The 21,709-nt window shown below is 53.2% G+C and overlaps 1 protein-coding gene across 9 annotated transcripts in view; it reads right to left on the bottom strand.

The window, feature by feature from the left end:
* Positions 1–21,709, bottom strand: part of TSNARE1 (t-SNARE domain containing 1) — a 113,191-nt gene that overhangs the window by 32,281 nt on the left and 59,201 nt on the right. For all 9 annotated transcript variants that reach the window (XM_053558524.1, XM_053558522.1, XM_053558523.1 and 6 more), the window contains 5 exons: positions 17,270–17,347; positions 16,614–16,683; positions 6,325–6,415; positions 3,049–3,120; positions 364–420 (listed from right to left, as the gene is read on the bottom strand). In XM_053558524.1, coding sequence (XP_053414499.1) covers positions 364–420; positions 3,049–3,120; positions 6,325–6,415; positions 16,614–16,683; positions 17,270–17,347 — 368 coding nt within the window. The remainder of the gene's footprint in view (positions 1–363; positions 421–3,048; positions 3,121–6,324; positions 6,416–16,613; positions 16,684–17,269; positions 17,348–21,709) is intronic.

Genomic DNA, 21,709 nt, shown 5'->3' on the forward strand with positions numbered 1-21,709 from the left:
CCTCCACCCCGTCAGATCTCTGTGTGTCTGTGTCTGTCTCCCTGTGTTCATGTGCTGTGTGTCCATCTCGATGTGTGCACATGTATGTAACACAGGCTTCACAGCCATCAGCAGCAGGACTACTCTCCCACCAGTCAGTCGGTACAGCACACAGCACTATCTGGAAGCTTGCCCGTGTCAGGCACTGTGCCAGAGGCCAAAGGTCAAAATACCAATGTTTTGAAGCTATTCATTAAGGCAGATCCCTCAAACAAGGTGGTTGCCCAAGGTCCCTCCTACACCCCCCCACCCCCAGAACACAACTGGCACTGGGTTCCGCACTGCCCCAACACCCACTGACTATGGGAAGTACTTGGTACCTACCTGTTTGCCACCCCTCTGTGCCATGGGAAGCAGTGCTCTGGACTTTTCTGCAATTTTCTGTTGGGAAATGACAAGAGGAGGAAGATAGGAAGAACAAAAAGAGAAGGGTCAGATAAACACAAGTTGTTAGACAATGACTCAGCAAAATACACCTCCCACCCCCTGAGAGAATGGAGCTGTCCTGGGCTCCCGGCTGGGCTCTGCCTGCGATGCCTAGATGAGCTCTGCCCACGCGTGTGAGCTCCCTAGGCCTCAGCTTCCTCTCCTGTCCTGCAGGATGAGATCTGCGCTTCCTGCTTCTCAGGAGGCTGCTGTGAGGTCACCTCTGGGGCAGCCCCTTCAAGTTCCCATATTTTCATCTATAATGTGCTCCCTCGTATACTGTACACCCATGGTTTTGCCCCAAACTTTGGGGGAAAATTTTTTCATTTTAATTTTTTAATTCAAAATTTTGTTTATATTTAGGTACTTGTTTTTTGCATTGTAAAGGAATTTTAGCATTTATTTTTTGAGATATTATGGTACAAGAAATTTTATGTAACAAATAATTACAAAACACAAGAACAGATACAAGGTATAAGAAATTTTATGTACTGTTAACAAATTTACAGTACGTGTACATCATAGAAGGCCTAGAGCTTTTCATCACTGCCAATATCAGAAGTTATCGTCTTATTAATTTCTACATTACCAATGTCTACTGAAGAGTCACTTTCCTCATCCCAGTAAATTCTACCAACTTTAGTTCCATCCACAGTATTGCTGATACCACATTTTTAAAATGATTTCACAAACTCCCCCTCCTTGACACGGTTCCACGATCTTAGGATCCAGTCACAAACCTGAGTGACAGATGCTTCCTTGATTCTGCCTGTCAGTGTTAAATCAGCACAGGCTGACGGCACCCACGGCATTCACTCTTTCCTCACGATGGCCTTGAAGTGCTTGTTTACTGACACATCAGGAGGCTGCAGTTGGCTGCGTAGCCCACCAGGTATCACAGCAAGTTGGGTTTTCAAGTCCACTGTGATTGCTTTTACACCTTGTAATATGGACTTTGAAACGAATAAAAACAAGCAAAGTTCATTTTCTTAGGAGACCTCCAGGCATTTGTGACTGGACTTTGTTTAACCAGATTTTCAGACCTGCTTTTTTCACTCATCCTTGTTCAGGCACACGGACAATAACTCCACCTGGAATCTTTCCTTTTGGAACACTTTTCTTTCAGGATCACAGGCAGTAGCTTTGTCCCAGCTACACACAAGCTAGAACAACAATGAAATGTGTTTTCTCACATCCACTAGTTGTTGGTTTTTTGTTGTTGTTTTTTTTTTTTTTTGAGACAGTTTCACTATGTTACCCTGGGCAGAGTGCTGTGGCGTTGTGGCGTTGTGGCGTCACAGCTCACAGCAACCTCAAAAGCTTGGGCTTAACCAAGTCTCTTGCCTCAGCCTCCCAAGTAGCTGGGACTACAGGCGCCTATGGCCCAGGCCGGTTTCAAACCCTCCAGTCTCGATGTATGTGGCTGGGTGCGGTAACCACTGTGCTATGGGCACTGAACCTCACGTCCACTAATTTTAACAGTCATGGTCTTTGGTGCTTCGACGTCCATGGTTCTGTTGGGTGGCACACCAAATGTGAGTCGGAGCTCATCCATTCTAGTTATTCGGGAGAGCCCAACATTGTAAGTCTTTTGAAGACAGATTATATAAGAATGAAATTCCAATACTTGATTCTCATAGGCTGCTGGAAGTTTTGGACAAGTTTTGTTCCTGTCCTCACACTCAGAACTTCTCTCCTCATAAAGTTAAAGCACCACCTCGGTGTCCCTGAGAAATCACCAATGTTCTTTCCTCGTGCAATCCTTTTGCCCTCTTCTTGTGTCGTCTTGGTGGAAACAGGATCCCAGTTGGATGCTGCTCCAGAACCCAGGTCTTCACCTGCTGCTCCCCCTCCGGCCACTGTGGAGGTTTCCCTGCGTGACTTTCCTCTGTCTCGGCATCTGCAGAAGCCACTCCTCCTGCTGCCTCCACAGTCTGAGACGCTCTCAGTGGAAGGAGGTCCAGAGGGTCTCTCAGCAGCTCTGTTCCCAGGCTCTTTAGCATATTTAATAACAGTTAGCTTGAAGCTTGCACTGTATGAAAACTGCTCCCACATTTTCTAAGGGATTTTTCAATAATTTTTGTAAAAAGATCAGCTAGATTGCTAGCTCCCACCTCAGGTGTACGAAGAGAAATGTGTTGCTCTTTGTTGGCTGAAGATGCTTTCGTTGCAAGTTTGTCAAAAGTTCAACAAAACCTATCATTATTCCAGGGTATTATTTTATATACAAGTATCATTATTGCTTTCTAGAGTTACACTGTTAGTGCATACACATAAATAAAAGAATTAAAAACATTTACATAGATGCAAAATTAGTACTACCCGTGTATAATATGCATCTTTATTTTTCCCTCAAATATTTGGGGGGGAAAGTGTACGTTATATGTGGCAAAATACAGTAAATACCTTTTAGGAGACATGCACTGAGGTACACCACCAGGCCCCGGCTACTTGCAGAGTGCCTGCAAAGATGGCCCCTTCCTGTGCCCTGGGGGACAAGACTGCACCAGGCCAACTAAGGGACAGGCGGCCAGTGCTGGTGCTCGAGAAATCCAGGCCCACAACCCCCACCCAGAGCCTCACCTTCTGCACCACTCCATAGCGCTGAAGAGCATCCGCCAGCCGCCTTTTCAGCTGGTCCAGCTGCAGGCGATCCTGGACAGACAGAGGCTGTGTCATCATAGGAGGCAGTACCGCTGTCTCGCCCCCCAGCACCCCCAGGCCATGGCGGCGTCAATTCCCCACACTCCTTTGCTTCCTCCATCCTACTGGCAGGGCCCCCACAACCCCTACTCTCTCCTTCACCATTGTCACATCCTCTTTCCCTCAGAATTGGGCCCATCACCATCTGCTTCACCCCCAGTGACACCCCTATCTCCACAGGCACAGCCAGTGCCCCAGTGGACACCATCACCACTAAACTCCAAGTCACATCAACATAGCCCATGGAAGCCAGGAACTGCTCCAGTCACAGCACTTGGCCCCAGAATTCCTTGGCTCAGCAGGAAGTGCTATGACCCCACTATACTGCACAGGAGACTAGGACTCTTAGTCCTGAGTGGCTCGCTCAAGGTCAGTGGGAGGCAGGGCTAGATCTCATCAGCACTATCAGAATGGCATCCCCTCCGGAGCATTCTGCCCTGTGCCCTGTTCACAACTTTGCCACGCCTCCCTTCTTCAGGACCCATAAATGGCCTCTCAGGCCATAGACAAGTGGCCCCTGCCTGTGGGCTTCTGTGCATTTCCAGCCTAAACCCATCCCATGGACCCTTCCTCAAGCCCTGCCACCCAAGCCCACACAGAAGAGGGATCAGGTCCCCTGTCAGTGCCCTCAGCAGCAGATCTGTGGAGCCTGTGTCAGTGTCGAGTGAGGCTCCTGGCACTGGCCCCATGTGTGCCCCAGGATGGAGCCAGGGGCCCAGGTGGAGGTTCCATTCTCTGTGGGAACACACCTCCGGCCTCTCCTCTCTCTACATCTCTGCATGACTGGTATATTCTTCCTTCCCAGAGATAGCAACGTGCTGTCTGTGCCCCTCTAAACTTCCTGGGGCCAGGCCAGGTCAGCAGAGGAGGGGCAGAGCCAAGTGTGAACCTGGACAAGGGATGCCTACAGACCCTTGCCAGAAGCAGCAGCCCCAGAGTATCACCTGTGCAGCTCCGATAGCTCTCACTCAACAATGGGGCGGCAGCATCAGCTGGGACTGCCCCACTGTCTCCTGGAGTCCAGCAGGATGAGGGGAGCACCCCTAATTTCTACCACTGAGAGTCGCCCAAGGCAGGGACCAAGAGAAACTTGCTGAGCAACAAAGGGGCATCAGCGCCCTTCCTCCATCCCCAGACACCCACTATCCCCAGCCCTTCTGGGATCTGCACCCTCTTCCCTTCACTCTGCCACCTGCCGCTGGGTCTTGGGTCCACTACCCTGCTGGCTGGGTTCCCACCTGGCTTGAAGCACCACCACCCCCAACCGCCACCGAAACATCGTCCCCTCCTCCTCCAAAAGGCCACACACACCTAGCAAGTCTAACTCTGCCACAAGCCCCAAGGGCACGGACGCTGTTTGGATGGCAGTGTGTCCCCCCACAAGACCATGGGGACCTGGAGGGAGGGACCCGTCTTATCTGCACCCTCAGTGCGTCTTGCAGAGGAGGTGCTAAGTGTCAGCTGCTTCTCCAGCAGGTGGCAGTGGGCGAGGGAAGGGAGGATACAGGGGCTCAGGCTCCTGACATCATGGCCCTCGAGGTCCAAACTACGGTGGAAGCACAAACTCTGCTCCCACAAACACCAGAGTTCGGACCCAGCCAGGCTTGTTCCAGACTCCAATGCAAGGCGCCTCTCCCCACAGAAACGCCTCTCAGAACCATGGCTCGTCACAGTCTGGGACCTCACACAGTTCCATACACAAGAGGGACTCAACAAATATCTTTAGGTGGATGAACAAATGAATGAAAAAGTGAAGGATGAATGAATCAAAGAACAAAGTTAAACAGAAAAGGGTCAGACACAGACATCAATGCAGCCAAACCCCTGCAGATGCTGGATGTGACACTGCCTGAGTACACAGGAACAGAGAGCAGGTCGGAGAGCACCAGCTCCTGCTGCAGCCACAGCTGTGGTGGCCGCATCATGCACAGAGCAGCTGGGCCTCTTGAAGTGAAGATCCCTGTGCCTCCCAGTCTGAGACCTTGGAATCCTCCACCCCCCATCCTCAGACAATTGGCTGCTGCCTCTAGGATGTTTCTTTTTGGTGTCACTGACTTTTGAAACAAGTTCTGGTTTTTTGAGTAATAGTTTATCAAAGTATAATTTAGAGACCATAACCCACCCCCCCATTTGAAGTGTGCAGTTCCAGAATGTCTACTCATATAAGCATCACTGCAACCCTGTTTTAGAACATTCCGGTCACCCTAAAAGGTGCCTGGTGCCAAGTAGCGTCCACTTCTCTGCCCCCCCCAACCATTCATCCACTTTCTGTCTCCCAAGACCTGCACTTCCTGGACATTTCACACAAAAAGCCACTCTCTGTGTGGCTTCTGTCACTCGGCACACTGTATTTGAGGTCATCCCAAACTGCAGCCTCTTTGCTGCTGAGCACTACCCCCTGCCACAGCCCCCAACGAGGCCAGCAGGCTTCTGTGTGGGCCAGGTGATCAGTACTTTGGGCTTCGCAGGCCAGTCTGCTGCAACTGTCACCTCTGCCCCTGCAGCCCCCAAGTAGCTGTGGACAGTATGCAAATGAGCAGGGTGACTGCCAGCTCTGCCTGCTGGCTCCCATCCGTAACAGCCTAGGGTCAACGGCCTTTAGTCTCTGTGGTGAACACCACCCACGCCTTGGGGACTGGACAGAGTGGGGATAGGTGACAAGGAGTGCTGACCTAGTGTGTGAGAGGGTACTGTAGGGACAGGGAAAGCCCTGGACTTTGCCAGAAGCAGCGGCCCCGGAGTGTGGCGGGTGTGGTGATGCCCAGGGCTACAGGACAGGGAGGCGCACATGGCGGTAGCCACAGACAACAGGCACAGGTGGAGAGGGCAGGAGACAGGCAAGGGTGGCAAAACTAATGACAGGGGGTGTCAGCGTCCATTCAGAAAAGCCCAGCTAGGAAACTCGAGGCACTCTTGTCACCACGCACACCAGACCCAGGAGATTGGGGCTCCCAGGCAACTCCACCCAGTGGTGGTCAGTGAGCAGCTGTGGCCTAAACAACTGAGCATATCCAGCTCTAACCTGGAAGCCATGACTCAGGCCACCTGTGTGTCAGCCCCCTACATGCTCCACCCCCTGCCATTATCACCTCCCCACCACAGAAGCAGGGGTCCCTCCCATCCCCGTTCCTGGCCCCAGACCCCCCAGGAACATACCGGGCAGGCACCATGCAGGACCTCTGACATCTGCTTCACAGCACTGGCGCTGGCCCCGATGATTCTGTTGGTCTCCTGCTGAGCCATGTGCCTGGGGGCCAGAGAAGGAGCCAGGAGCAGAGGGGGAGGAAGGAAGCAGACCAGGTGGGGATGCAGGTGGGGGGACAGCACAGAGGTGGACAGAGAGGGCCAGGGAGACATGACAGTGGGAGAGGCAGCAGGAGGCAGGGCACAGAGAAAGGTGACAAAGGGACAGGGGAAGAGACACAGCAATGGAGAAAGAAGAGAAGGAAAACAAAGGGACCCAGAGTCCAGGGCAGGGAGGGACGGAGGAGACAGAGAGAGACGGTGCAGGAACAGAGGCAGGCGGGCATGTGGGTAAGGGAGAGACAGAAGAGGTGAGCATGGCCAGGGCAGACACGGCCGCCCCAAACCCCCACAGACAAGCCCGGAGTTCTGTGGCCCCCACTGGCAGCAGTGCCTGCACTGGCAAGCAGACCCACCGGAAGCCCTCCCTGCAGAAAAGTCCCTCAGTCAGCCACACACCGCAGGGAGCTGGAGAAGCAGGGTGGCCCAGGGTCCTTGACTACATTGCACACATCTGTAGGGTCCTGAGCAAGACCCTGGGTCTGACCCACATGGACAGACCCAGGACATAGGAGACAGGGACAGACCCAGGCTACAGTGCTACATAGGATGTCAAAGGCAAGTGAAAAGACCAGCCTATCTTCTAAGGTTCACTGCCCCCTGGGTTCAGTGACCTACGGACACATATAAGTGCAGAAGGGACAGGAAGACTTACAGGAGCAGCCCCAGTGGTCCCTGAAGGCAGCTGATGTGCGGAAGGGTCCTGAAAGACCAAGGCTGCACCCCACACCCTATGCTCAGGCACACCCTGCCAGGCATCCACCTCTCCTGCACCTGCCTGGGGGGAGGGGGTGTGCAAAGGATGTGGCAAATGCAGGATGGGGGCACCCCTGTGCCACATGGAGGGCAAGGGTGGGGCCAGGACATGGTGTGTAGTGGGCTGACCATAAAGACAGAATGATGGGCACAGTGCACAGTCACCACACACTCATCCCCTTCTCTGGCCTGCCACCTCCAGTGACTGGTGACCATTGCCTACAGCTCAGGCCCCTTGCACAGGAGACCTTGCTCCTCCCGCCCAGGCCGCAAGTGTCAGAGCCAGGAGCCGAGCACAGGTACCACCCCATACCTACTATCCCCACACCAACTGCCTCAGTGGCTTCATCTGGTCTTGTGGCCTAAAGTCTATCAAGCCACCATCCCAGTCACGTCCCCAGCCAGGCTCTGAGTCCAGACAGGCCCTACTATGGATGTGACAGCTCCACCTAGGGGAGTAGCAGCCCCCAGTCAGTGACCAACACCGACCCCCCACAGCCTGAACCCTTACGGGTCCCCCTTTCAGCTCAGCTGACTACATCATCCCCCTCCAGTCAACACTTTGGGCCATGCTGACCATCTGTCCTCCCATTCCCCACTGAAGCTCATTGGACACCACCTCAGCCAACAATAAGTTTAACACATCCAAAAGAATGCGGAAGTGGAATGCATCTGTCACCACACTGCTTCCACTTGTCACTCCCCTCCAAGGGGCAATGCAAGGCCTCCTGGCCCCTCCCCTCACAGGGACACTGTGTGGCCTCCTGGCCCCTCCCACTCATCACGGCACCACATGCATTCTGTGCACATAGGCTGAGAAACCCACTACGGAAAGATCTAGCTGCCATCACTACCAGCCTTGGAGCTCACCCTCAATCCCGCACCCCTTCCGGGCAGAGTCAAGATCCCCTAAGGTGTTCCCAGCCCTCAGTCAGGGCCTCTGCTCCTTGTAACTCGCCTCTGCACACAGCCCTTGCATGGGTCTCTCTGCCTTTCCTGATCTCCCTCACGACCCCTAGCCCTGATGCTCTACTCCAGTGGCCCACACCCACCCAGACCTGGTGCAACACCCAGCCCTGGGGTGCTGACAGCCAGAAACAGCTGCCAGTGCTCCTGCCTGGCTGGGCCCAGCACTTACCCTAGGCAGCCACTTATCCATGGAGCCATTAGCACTGAACAGAGGCAGCCTCTGTTCTATGCCTCCGCATCAGGGTTTCTCTCTCCAGGCAGCTTCTCAAATCCATCTCCCTCGTAAACTGTGGTCGGTGGGCAGGATCAAAGCAAAGGAGGCCTCCTTACCCAACCTGGCAGCCCCCAGGCATCAGGCCACTTGCCAAGGCCTTTGTAGAAATGAGAGGCTGCCAACCAAAGAACCCAAGAAGGGGTCAAGGGAGGAGAGCCCCAAGCAAGGAAAGGCAGCAGAGCAGGAGGGCAGGTGGCGAGTTCCTGCCTCCACCACTGGCATTTTAATACAGGGCCTGCCACAGAGACCTCCTTACCAGACCCTCTGCCATGAACAATCAGAAGCTGTGTGAAAACACACAAGAAAACAAAAGTGGGGGATGCAGCTGAAAGTAAAGTATCACTTTAAATTCCTAGATTAGAAGAGAGCAAAGAAGAACCAATGCCCTCAATGTTCACCTAAAAAAGCTGGCAAGTTATGCTTAAAGCAAGCGGAACAGATGTAATAGATGAGTTCAATAACTAACCAAAGTAGCAAACAGATGGGCAAGAGAAACAACCAATAGAACCAAAAAGCTTGCTCTGATAACACAGAAATTCTGCAGAGCTCCACTGAGACACACCAAGAGGAAGAAAACACAAATATAAGTCACCAGTATCAAATACAAGTCACCAGTATCAAGAAGGGCTGTCCTACGGAGCCAACAACAGAAGGATGATCAGGTAGTATCATAAATCACATTTCACATTACGCCAACAAATTTGACCACTAAGACGAAATAGATTCCTTTAAAGACATAAATCATCAAACTGACTCAAAAAGAAATAGAAAACCTAAATAGTGCTGTATGTATTGAAGTGCTTAAAAACACTGCCACAAACACACAGGTAAGGGTGGCTTCATATCAAATAACCTTTAAAGAAAAAACACACCAGGCACAGGCTCAGAACTCTGGGAGGCTGAGGCAGGAGGATCCCTTGAGCTCAGGAATTTGAGACCAACTTGAGCAAGGTCAACATCTCGTCTACTAAAAATAGAAAAACTAGCTGGGCGTGGTAGCAGGCTCCTATGGTCTCATCTACTAGGGAGGCTGAGGCAGGAGGATTGTCTGAGCCCACGAGTTGGACGGTGTAGTGAGCTATGATGATGCCACTGCACTGCAGCCTAGGGAAGGAAGGGAAGGAAGGGAAGGATTATAGCAGACTTTAAAAGAGAAATAGAAACCCACAAGCTCACCCTGAAGTTCACACTGGCATACGAAGGCAAGGAGGAGCAGCAGTTAGGGCAGTGCCTGGGGCAGCAAGCACTGGCTGGGCAGGATGGACGTCACAGCATAGGGTGGTGAAGAGAAGGGACAACTCACACCACTGCTTGAGCGTCCACACTAAACAATGAGCTACGGTAACTCCATGAAACATTTGCTCCCTAAGAGAGCTGCATGATCAGGTGTCCTTCCCTGAGAAATGCCCCAGGAGGCCCTTCCACACAGACTCCGGGACCTGGTGAGGCCTGAAGTGACACAAGGGAGCCACAGGGCAGGACCTGGAAGAGAGGACAGAGCAGGCAACAAGCCTGAGGCTGTGGGGCTGGAGGGGTAGGGTGCAGCAGGGGTGGCCAGAGGGTAGATGGGGTCGCCTCAGGCAAAGTTTGGGTTTGACTTCATTGTGAGGGCAGCCGCTGGAGGCTCCTAGCCAGGGACTGATGTTGTCAGACCTGTGATTTTACAGATCACTCTGCACAGAAAATGCACAGTCAGGAGCAAGACTAGAGGTAGGGAGGCCGGCAGATGACAATGAGGCCAGCAGGGGACCAGAGACAGGACAAGTGGCCTAGATGGGTGATCATGGGGGGCAGGGAGGTAGATGTCAGAGACAGGCCATTTTGAGTGTGGGCTGGCCAGCCAGTGACCAGCAAGGATTGGGTTTGGGTGGCCCCTGCAGCTCCCTCCCTCAACCTGGGTCTGTGAGAATGGAGGCCTCAGGCTGAGGGGGAGACCCCACGATGCAGCTGGTCAGTCCCTGTGGACAGGTCAGCCACCCAGGTGAGGAGAGACAGAGCTGAAGGGCCACCTGGGGTATCCAAGGCACCACCACAAAGGGACTCCAGACTGTGTAACACGCAAGACCACCAAGGGCCAGGAGGAGGAGCCAGCCCTGGAGATCAACAAGGAGCAGGCAGAGCAAAGGCAAAGGCTGACAGAGCACGGCTGCAGGGCCTAGAGGAAACTTCTAGGAGAAGGAGCCAACTCGAGGATACACAGATAAATAAGCTGATGAGCACGTGGGCAGAGCCCCCCAGAAGACACACAGGTGCCCAGGCAGTGCCCAAAGGCTCTCCAGGTCACTGGCTACCAAGGGATGCAAACCCGGTCATCACAAGAACACTGCACACCAAGAGCAGCTGGAGCCAAAAGACAGACAGTAGCAAGTACTGGCAAGGACACAGAGACCTCAGTGCCGCCCACACGGCCAGCGCATGAAGTCACTGAGTGACCCGGCAACTCCACGCCTGGGTGGACTCTCACAGGAAGGAAAACTGTCCACACAAAAGCCGGCCCACAAGTGCTGCCACAGCTGACAGCCAAAAGGGACAACCCATATGCCCGGCAGCTGACCAGGGCCTCACCACCCAACAGAGACAGGCGGTGTCCAGGCCCCACAGCCCTCCTCCTTCCACCTCCCCTCCTAAAGTGGCCCCCAGCCCCTTGCCTTCTGCAAACAGGGCTGTCTCCCGCTCTCCCTATGAGGTGCTGGTGCCAGGGGTCCTGGGAATCAGCACCCTGGCAGTCAGCACCCTGGTCCACAGTGCTCCCTGACTCACCAGACCACAGGCTAGATCCCCGGCCCACAGATTGCAGCCATAGTCTCATGGATGCTCCCCAGCAGCCCCCAGCCCATGGGGGACTCTCCTGAATACCCCTGCTTGGGGTCTGGAGCTGTAAACATTCTGGGCCCTCTCAAGAGCCCATGCTAGGCAGCTCAGCTCTCCCGCCAGCCTCCTGCCGCACAGACCTGCATGAAACCTGCCCCCCAAGGCTGGCTCCCCAGTACCAGGCTCCTCATGGGCCACGTGTGCAGAATGAGGCAGAGGGGCCTGAGTGAGTGGGGGCCCCATAGCCCCTTTTGCGCCTGGCCCCAGCTCTGCCCAGCATTAGTGATGAACACAACACAAACAAGGACGCTCTGTCCCTCAGAATTCCGGCACAAGTCAGGATCTGCCCTTCAAAATTAGCCATCATGTCTCTACCCCTTGTAGAATCTTCCACTGTCTTCCCACCATTCTGGAAATGAAGCCCATCTATCAAGACCACCACCACATTTGAGGTCTTACGGCACGAGGCAGTTTGAAAATGGCTGAAAAAGCCTTTGACACTCCTCTCCTTGAGAGGCAAGGCCAATGTCCCTACTCCCAGATGGGCTTGTAACTGCTCCAACCAACACAGGAGGGCAGACGTGAGGCTGTTTGATTCCCAAACTGGGCCACGCAAGTCAGGGCTGCACCTGCCTTATTGGCAGGAGCCCTGAGCTGACAGGTGACAAGTGGCTCCGGGAGGCTGCCGTGCTGGAAGGCCCAGCTCCACAGAGAGGACAGTTGATAGTGCCAGCAGACCTCAGCACCTGAGCAGTGTCAAGGCTGATCCCATGTGTGAAAAAGCCTCTAGGAGGTCCAGCCCCACCTGTGGAGTCCTCTGACTGTGAGCGGTCCCTGCTGTGGCCCAGACATCATGGCAGTAGCACACCGCCTGCCAAGTTCCTGACCCACCAATGACATGGGCCTCTCAGCTCACTGCCCTTGAGTTCCTGGGTCAGGGCGGGTCCTGAGGCTTGGTGGCACCTTGCTCCCCAACACAGAGTTGGACCCTATGTCCACATCGCCAGGGTCTGCCACGCTCAAGACTTGATGCAGACACTACCCCACTACCCCACTACCCCAGAGGCCTGCAGCAGCGGGCCTCTTCCCAGCCCTGTCCTCCTGCTGTGGTCTCAGCAAACCTCTCTCCTCTGGGGCCTATTTACTCAGAAGTAAATAGAGTTCATCTCTGGGCCCCAGAGGCGGCTCTAAAAGGCAGCCGTCAGCCTCTCCACTACCTCAAGTGACCGGTATCAGGGTGCTTCCCAGCAGCCGGCAGAAAATGATGGGAGGCACTGGAGGCACCCTCTCCCACCCTCTCCAGGCCTATGAGCAGCTGCTCAGGAATGAGAGCCCACTCTGCCCAGCATCTGACCCATTAGAACTATGCCAAGCAGAGGCCTACAGCTCTAGTCACCCTGACCCGAGGCAGGCTGAGAGCCGGGCCTGGCAGACCCTCAGCAGTCTCCACCACTTGCACCCCCGCCTCAGGGCTCGCAGCCTACCCACGGCATAGCAGCTGCACCCCACCACCACCCGCAGATCAGAGAGCCCCAGGGAGGGCAGGGCCTCTCTGCCACACCCAGGAGAGAATACACTCCCCTCCCCACGCACTCCTCTCCAGATCACAGCGGCCTCAACTTCACAGCAAATCACCTAAGCTGTGCCCACCAGGGCACGTGAAGGTCAGGTAAAGGAGGAGGATGCCAGGATTGCCAACAGGGTGTCCTCCTACCCACTGTCCCATAGGACCAGGCTATATGGCATGCAGGGTGGGGGAGAAATGAGCTCTGAGGACAGGCATAGACCTGGTGACCCTGTGGATCCCTAAACAGGCACCGCCCCCGCTAGCACCTGGCCTCCACCATCAGAGTGCTCGGGGCACAGAGTGCTCCATGGAGACTGCCTCCAGGCACACAGTGGGGACACTAAGCCACACCCCTACACCCGCACCCACTGCCCACCTTCCTGGGCTCTGGAAGACATTCCACAGATCAGCCTAGCAGAGCACTAGCTCCTTCTTGCTGCCTGGCCTCCAGCACATCAGCCAGACCTCAAGGTGCTGCCTATGGCCACTGTACCCCTCCACTCGAGTCAGCTGGGTCAGCTCAGCGGCAGCTCCAAGCAACCCGCCACACCCTAGGCCTGGGCCTAAGCAAGGCAGAGCCCATGGACCTGCTCGCAGACAGGGAGAACTTGCCTTGGCAGTATCCACACCAAGCCACCACCTCCGAAGCCGGCACAGCACGCAGCTAGGGGGCCTGCACTTGCCCCCGCTGCAGCCTAGCCCGCTCTGCCTGGGGACCTGGCCTGGCCAGCCCTACACTGGGCTCCTGGCTCTGCCTGAGCCCTGTAACACCAGCACCTCTTCCTTGAAGCCATCCACTTGGGCCTCAGAAACACCCTCTCCTGGTCTTCCTGCCAGCCCAGTGGCTTCTCAGCCTCCCACACAGACTCATCCCTACACCAACGATAGGTAAAGCCCTGATCCTGATCCAGTGAGGGAGGCTGGGTGGGACTGACCATGACCCTGGACCATCCCACAGACCTGGTTCCAGCCTCTTATGCCCCTCTGCTCTCCATGGGGACAATAGCCAGGCAGTGAACTTTCCCTTCAAAGCTCCCTTAGTCTGCACACCTGGGAACCTGGCCAAGGGCCATGTGGACACCTGAGTGGGCCTGTCCCCTTCAGGTGGCATTGGGCAGCAAAGTGCTGAACACAGACAGGCAGTGAGACAGGGATAGGCAAAAAACAGAGGGGTGGGAGAAGGGAAGGGCTGGGGCAGGGGCCAGTCTGTGAGGGCCATCTGGACTAGAAGGTCTGGGAACACACGTGAGGGTGTGGGGGACAGTGTCCAGAGGGAGCTCCAGGGAGCCCGCTCATCACTGCAGTATAGCCCTTTGCTATTTCCATACAACAGAGAATCCCACCAGGGCAGAAACACACTGGAAGGGACCGCTAAGGCCTGGGCCAGCATGGGAAGCTGTGCCTCCATCATTCAGTCCCATAGGGATCTGACCACTACTGAGAACTCAAGAGTGTCATGGGAGGCAGCAAGTGTGACCCAGGGGATGCCGCAGCCCTGTATGTGAGCACCCACAGCCACTCAGAGGAGCTAGGATCACACTACCATAAGGGCTGGGGCAGGGAGACCTGGGGGCCTATGAGCCCAGCACAGGGTGCCCTTGCCTCCCCCGAGCTCAGGCCCAGTGCCAGCTCCATTGTTAGGTGCGTGCTCTGTGTCCCGTGGACAACCTACCAGCCACCTGGAGCTGAAGCTTTCTCCCCTGTAGACAAGGGCAAGTCCTGTACAGGGCCCACCCACTCCCAGCCCAGAGTCACTGTCCACTCCTCCCCTAATACTCCCTACGGGAAGCGCTGGTGCCCTGGGTTCATGCTGGGCCCCGTGAGCTCAAAGCACGTGGCTCCTACTGCCACTGAGCCCCATCCACGGGGTCATCACCTCAGCCACTGCCCTCTACCCAGGGGTCCCGTGGTAGGCAGGTTGGGGGAGGCCACTCGGGGGCAGGGAGGGCAACAGACACGACCGTGTCACATCTGCCTCATGCAAGATGAGAACAGGTGGCGCAGCCCCCTAAGCTTTCATGAGGCTAAATGTCTTCAGCCTGAGGCATGGTCATCTCTCCTAACACAGGCCCTGCCACTCCTGCAGGGTTGACCTGCCTTTTCTTTTATAAAGGGATGGTAATAATGGACGAGGGTATTTTTGTTCTTTCTTACTATCCTTACTTGGCCAAATAAGAAAGCTGGTGACTGTCAACTGGAGAAAATACAGATCTGGCAACCCTATGTCAGTCTCAGAAGTTATTTTTTAAATGTTAACAGTCTATGACATGAATACATCAGATAGAGTCACAGAAGGCTCTGGAAGCCATAGCAAGCAGGCTAGGCATGAGCCAGATACATTGGAAACTCCCTCCTATCCGAGACCCACGGCTGGGAAGGCCATTCTCCTGCTAACCAGGCCAGGCAGCCCAGGACACACCATGAGGGCTGAGACCCAGAAATGCCCACCCACCCGACACAGGGACCTAGGCTAGGAAACAGGCAGCGACATGAGGATCTGAGTGCAGCAAAGTCCCAGGAGCTCTGTTCATAACACTGAGAAAGCCGGAAGCACCAGCCAGAGTCTCAGCTGTATGTATCATTTGCGTTCCGCAACATCCTTGGCGCTGCCTAAGAGCATGTTTTCAAAGAGCATCTAATGAGGCCCGCGCTCCACACAGCCCAAGTGCAGCGGGCGGAGCACTGTTCACTGAAACCTGAGTCTGTGAGACGTGCAGAGACTTGAGAACAGGCTGGTGGGGGACACCGACATGTCAGCAGTGGCTCCTCAGGCACGCTGCATGTCCAAATCTCTTATAATGAGCACATTATTACTCTTACATCAGAAAACAGCACATTTTATTTTTTAAAGAAAAGTAAAAGCAGAGTAAGGACAGAATTGCTCCAAACAACCAAAAAGGGTGCTGTGCCCTGGGAGCCGAGGGCCTCTCGGCAGCGTGTCCACTGCTCTAGTGAGGCTGCTGGACACAGCCTGGTGTCCTTGCCGTGGCTGTGGCCCTCACAGCCTCCCCTCCATAGCTATTGCCCTTTCAGGGCACAGGGCGGCCACTAGCTTGGCCCAGTAGGGCACAGGGAAGGTGGCAGAGGGTGAACTCAAGGACCAGGCATTTCAAGAACCACAGAACTGGCCAGGGCCCTTGGGGTTGGAGCAGGACACAGGCTAGGCGAAGGCCTGCCAACGACCCTCAGAGCAGTGTGCCACCATGTGCCTCGAGGTGCCAACCACCATGTGCCTCAAGGTGCCCACTTCCCACAGAGGCCCAGAGGGCTCTGGCTCCACAGACAGCATGTGAGGCACTTTCCTTGTCCTTTGGGGCCGGAGCTCATCTCAGGGCAGCCTAATTGGGGATAGGCTCAGAACCCCATGAGGTAGAATCATAATCTGAATGCCCCACTCAAAGGAAGCCTGTGGTTTTGTACATGGCACATCTGTGTCAGGTTGTGACCACAGGTGTGTACACAAATGTGAGGGCCCTTGGTGAAGCTGAGGTGTGGCAGAGAACCTCTCAGGAAATGATGGGTCATGCAAAATGTGTGCAAGCAGATGTATACAGCACCACCTGAGCACACGCCCACCCACAGACATCACCTGGGCTTCTGCGGGGCTGGGGGGCACCTGTGTGCCCTGAAAAGAGGTAACCCATGGGGCCCACAGCAAGTCAGTGAGTGGCTGTGTGGCTAGACCCAGTGTGTGATGAAGCACAGGACCCCCTCGCGCCCATGTGGCACCACACACAGGTGCGGACACAGCAGCCCCACACTCACAGGCTGTCCCGAAGCTCCTGGGTGTCACTTGGTGTCCCCATGGACTGGAGGCTCCGCTCCAAGGAGGTCACTGCCCAAAAGAAGAGGGACAGGTGTAAGGAGATGTACACAGTGCAGCCACAGCAGAGGCAGGCTAGTGCCTGTGCCTGGGCAGACCTCCTAAGTGGACTGAAGGCCAAGGCCTGGCAGGGACCTCCTTGCCCCCAGCAGAAGGCCACTTTGGCCAGAAGACCCCTCCAGCCTGCCTGGATCAAGCCCACAGGCTCCTGCCCTCCCCTTTGCTCTCCTCCCCATCCTCGCACTTCACTGGGCACCTGGGCATGGGTCTTGTCCCCTGACTCTCAGCCTTGGTGGCCTCTGTCTGCCAGCCCTGCTAGACTGAAGGAGGCTGGGATGCGCTCCTTCATCCATGGGCACTTGTCCAGCTCACACAGCAGGTGTGCCCTAAGCCACGAGGGGTGGGCGGGACACGAGTTGAGGGGCAGGAGCAGTGGTGGGAGCAGCACCCAGGGGCCCTCCATCCCAAGAACCCTAGGACTGGACTTCAGGATGGCCTAGGGAAGGGGAAGGCCGCCCGCCAGCACCACCACTTCCAGTGCCACCTCAGTGGCCCAGAGCACCCAGGCCGGGGCAAGCCTGGCCAGGTGCAGACTCACCGCTGGAGTTGATGCGGAAGACATTGGCTGATGTCTCCTGGAAGAGCTCCTGGAGGTCCTGAGGGTCGACCTGGGTGGCTGAAGACAGGAAGAGGGGAGAACAGGCTGGCTGTACCATCCGCTCAGTGCAGGCCCAGAGGAGGGGCCCTAAGCCCTGCCCTGACTCCCAGGGTTGCCCTCCTGTTCAGGCAGCAGGTCAGGATGAGTGGCACCTGCCCTCTGTGCCCTCTCCACTCTCACAGCAGGGAGGGAAGGGGGAGTGGTGAGAGCAGCCATGCGCTGAGCCCTCGCAGGCCGTGGCCTGGCAGTACCACTCCTGGGCACATGGGCAAGAGTAGCAAGAAGGCCCGTCACAGGGGACCTGTCAGTGAGTGCTCAGACAGCATTAGTTACCAGACAAAACACGACCACCAACAGATGGAGCAGGAGCACGAGGTGGCCCCGCTGCGCAGGGTGCCTCACTCAGCAGCCTGCAGAAGGAGCAGAGCAGAGCACTGCCTCATGTGGCAACCCAATGAGCCTTGGGCCCCTGACGCCAAGGGAAAGAAGCCCGTCCCAAGGCCATGCTCATGTGAGTCCATTTATATAAAAGGTCAAGAGCATACAGATCCAGAGAGAGCAGGGGCTGCCAGGGAGGTCGGTGGGAGGAACGGGAGTGACTTATAAAGACCCTTAAGGAGGTGAATTTCATATTATGTGAATTGTGGTCTCAGTTTTTAAAAACCACACAGAACACTGTGGGGACAGTACCTCCTGGTGAGGATGGAGTTCAGGGGACAGGCATACACTGCCAGGGCGGGGGTGAAATGGTGCAGGCACCACAGAAAAGGCCTACGACCTGTGAAAAGCCACCACTCCCAGACTTGCCCGGGTCTCCACAGGCGGCCAACACACTTGGTGATGACAACAGTGCTCCCAATGATGACACTGGGATGCAGCTGCACTGACATCTACCAGCTGAGCCAGCAGAGCGAGCGAGCAAGTGATCACGAGGAGGCTCGGCAGGTCCCTGCCCCCCAGAACTCTCATAGCACAGGGGCAGGGAGGTGACCAGGAGGCTCCAGGTTCCCTGCTCAGCACCGTGGCATGTTGGGGAAGTCACGGCGGGGCCCATCCTCACCTGTGGCCTGGTTCCTTCCATCCCTTCCTCCATCCTCCCACCCCACACCACCCTGCCCTCTCCCCAGCAGGTGTGTGCCCCTTCTGAAAGAACGAACTCTGAACTCCTGGAAGGAGCTGAGGCTCCAGGCCCCTAGCACAGCCCACAGAAGCGACACCATGGAAGCTGGCGCCTCCATGACCGAACCAGCTCCCCACCAAGCTCAGTGGGCGCCATGCAGCCCCTATGGCTACACATGCAGGCACACAGGCCCATCTCCCGTTCTCTGAAGACCTTGGCCTGGGTTGGCCTCTCTTGTGGCCTCTGTAGCCTCAGAGGCTCTGCACACCTCTCCTCAACTCACATGTGACCCTGCCTTCTGACCCAGGGCCCAGCTGGCTGGGGCCGGAAGGACTAGCCCCACGTGGGAGTGCCTCCCTATGGAGCAGCATGCCCCTCCAAACCAACCAGCTGGCTTTCTACGTGCTGTATGTACAGTGTGGGGTGTAGGCAGCTGAGGCCCAGAGAGGCTGGCAACTGGCCCCAGGCCACCCACTAGGAAGGGGCAGAGGTGGGACTGGAAGCTGGGCCTGTACAAAGAAAAGAGCCGCACCTGCAGGCCTGCGCTAGACACAAACACAGAGGCTGGTGGGTTCAAACCCAGTCAGGGTCTGCTAAACAACAACAACAACAATAACAAAAACAAAATAGTCAGGCATTGTGGCAGGTGCCTATAGTCCCAGCTACTTGGGAGAGTGAGGCAAGAGAATCACTTAAGCCCAAGAGTCGGAGGTTGCTGTGAACTGTGACGTCACTGTACTCTACAGAGGGTGACACAGTGAGACTCTGTCTCAACAACAACAACAAAAATACATGAAGCAAAAACTGATAGGATTGAAAGAAAAGACCCACAAATCCACAATTATAGCCAAAGTGCTCAACACTCTCTCAGTATTTAATATAACAAGTAGACAGAAAATTTTGAGTATATAATTCAAATACTATCAATCAACCTGGCCAGAATGACATATACAAAACAATACCCCAAAACAGATGAATAAACATTCTTGTCAAATGCACATGGAACACTAAGATATACTATATTTTAGGCCATAAGGCAACTCTTGACATATTTATAATAGCTGAAATCATATAAAATATATTACCTGAACACAACAGAATTAAACTAGAAATCAATAACAAAAAGATATCTGTAAATATACACACTCATCTGAAATTAAACACCACACTTTTAGAGAACCACTGTGGAGCCTGACTGACTCCATTTTGTACCTGCTGACTCCCATCTTGTACATAGTTTAAAATTTCGCAGCTCTCACTGCCCCTCCCTTCACATATTGCTACAGGCCCCTGAGCACAGACACCCTGCAAGAACAGAAAGATAAGTGTAGAGTTGCAAAACCTTGAAAACTCCCAGTCTTAGACTCAGTGTGCTGGTATAATTCTCCATAATTCCACTCGTGTTTGGGTATAACACCGTAAAAAAAAAAAAAGAAACCACAGGGGAATTAGAAAATATTTTTAATGGAATGAAATGAAAACACGGTATATTGAAAGATGGAGGGAGGAGGGTGGGGCCTTAGTGTGTGTCACATTTTATGGGGGCAAGACATGATTGCAAGAGGGACTTTACCTAACAATTGCAATCAGTGTAACTGGCTTATTGTACCCTCAATGAATCCCCAACAATAAAAAAAAAAAAAAAAAAAGAAAACACGGTATATTAAAATATATAGCAATGTATAGAGGAAAGTTTATAGCTATATATATTATATTAGAAAAGAAGAAAGATCTCAAGCTAATTATCTCACAAAAGCAAATTAAACCCAAACTAAGAAGAAGGGAATAAAGATGAGCAGAGATTAATTCAATCAACATTAGATAAATTAATGAAATTAAAATTTGGTTCTTTGAAACAATACAATCCACAAATTTATATAAGAAGAATACTGAGATGATAAACTTGTTAGCCACGAGCAGAAGAGAGAATTCAAATCAGCAACATCAGAAATGAAAGAAGAGATATCACTACAGATCCTGCAGAAATTCAAAGGACACCACAAGAATAGTATGAGCAAACGCACGCCAATTAACACGATACCTGAGATGAAGCAGACAAGCTTTGGGAAAAACACAAAACTAACAAAGCTGACTTAAGAAGAAATCGATAGCATGGATAGTACTATAGCATTAAAGAAAATGAGTTTGTAGTTCAAAACATTCCCACAGTGAAAACACGAGGCTCAGAAGAGACAGCTTCACTGTCAAATTCTATTATACCACATATTTGCAGGAAGAATAATACCAAGTCTAAACAAACTCTTTCAGAAAACAGAAAAGGAGGAAACACTTCCCACCTCACTTCAAGATGCGTTTTATAGTTACAATATTCAAGACAGTGTGGTATCTGCTGAAGAAGACCCATTTAGATCTATAAAAACAAATCAGTGTCCCACATAAACACTTAGGACAACAGACTTAGAAAAAAGCACCAAGGTTCAACAGAGAAAGGATAGTCTTTTCCATCTATGGTGCCATAACCTTTGGGCAATGATTGAACTTCAACAAAAAATAAATCAAACACAAATATTAACTCAAAATGGATCAAAGATTAAAGTGTAAAAGCTAAAAGTAAACAAACCTTTTAAAAATAAAATAGAAAGAAAAAAATTCTTTGCAACTTTGCAAGACGTAGTAGGCAACGTCTTATTAGAGTATACAAAAAGCAAAAATCATAAAAGAAAAAATTGATCATGCCAAACAGTAAATCTTTTCACCTTCAAATGACATAAAGAAACTAAAAGGACCTGTAAGTAATGAATTTTTTTATTTCCAAAACAAAAGAAAAAGAAAAATCTTAATATATATATAAAATATATATGCCACCATTTGAAAGAAAATATTCATAATACAGATATCTGACTTTGGTATCTGACAAAGCCCTTCTATCCAGATAAATTAGTTCATATAATATGACAACCCAGTATAAAACGGGCAATAAATGTGAATAGGCACTACATAAAAGCAGATATACAATAGCCAGGCAAGAAGCTCAGATCAAGGTGCTGAACATCAGAGGAATACAAATTAAAACTATAATCTATGGCCAGGCGTGGTGGCTCATGCCTATAATCCCAGCACTCTGGGAGGCCAAGGTGGGCAGATTGCCAAGGTGGGCAGATTGCTTGAGCTCAGGAGTTCAAGATCAGCCTAATCAAGAGTGAGAACCTGTCTCTGTAACTAGTCAGGTGTTGTGGCGGGCACCTGTAGTCCCAACTACCTGGGAGGCTGAAGCAGGAGGATCACTTGAGCCCAAGAGT

The sequence above is a fragment of the Nycticebus coucang genome, chromosome 13 (genome assembly GCF_027406575.1).
Source record: "Nycticebus coucang isolate mNycCou1 chromosome 13, mNycCou1.pri, whole genome shotgun sequence".
NCBI classification, from domain to species: Eukaryota; Metazoa; Chordata; class Mammalia; order Primates; family Lorisidae; genus Nycticebus; species Nycticebus coucang.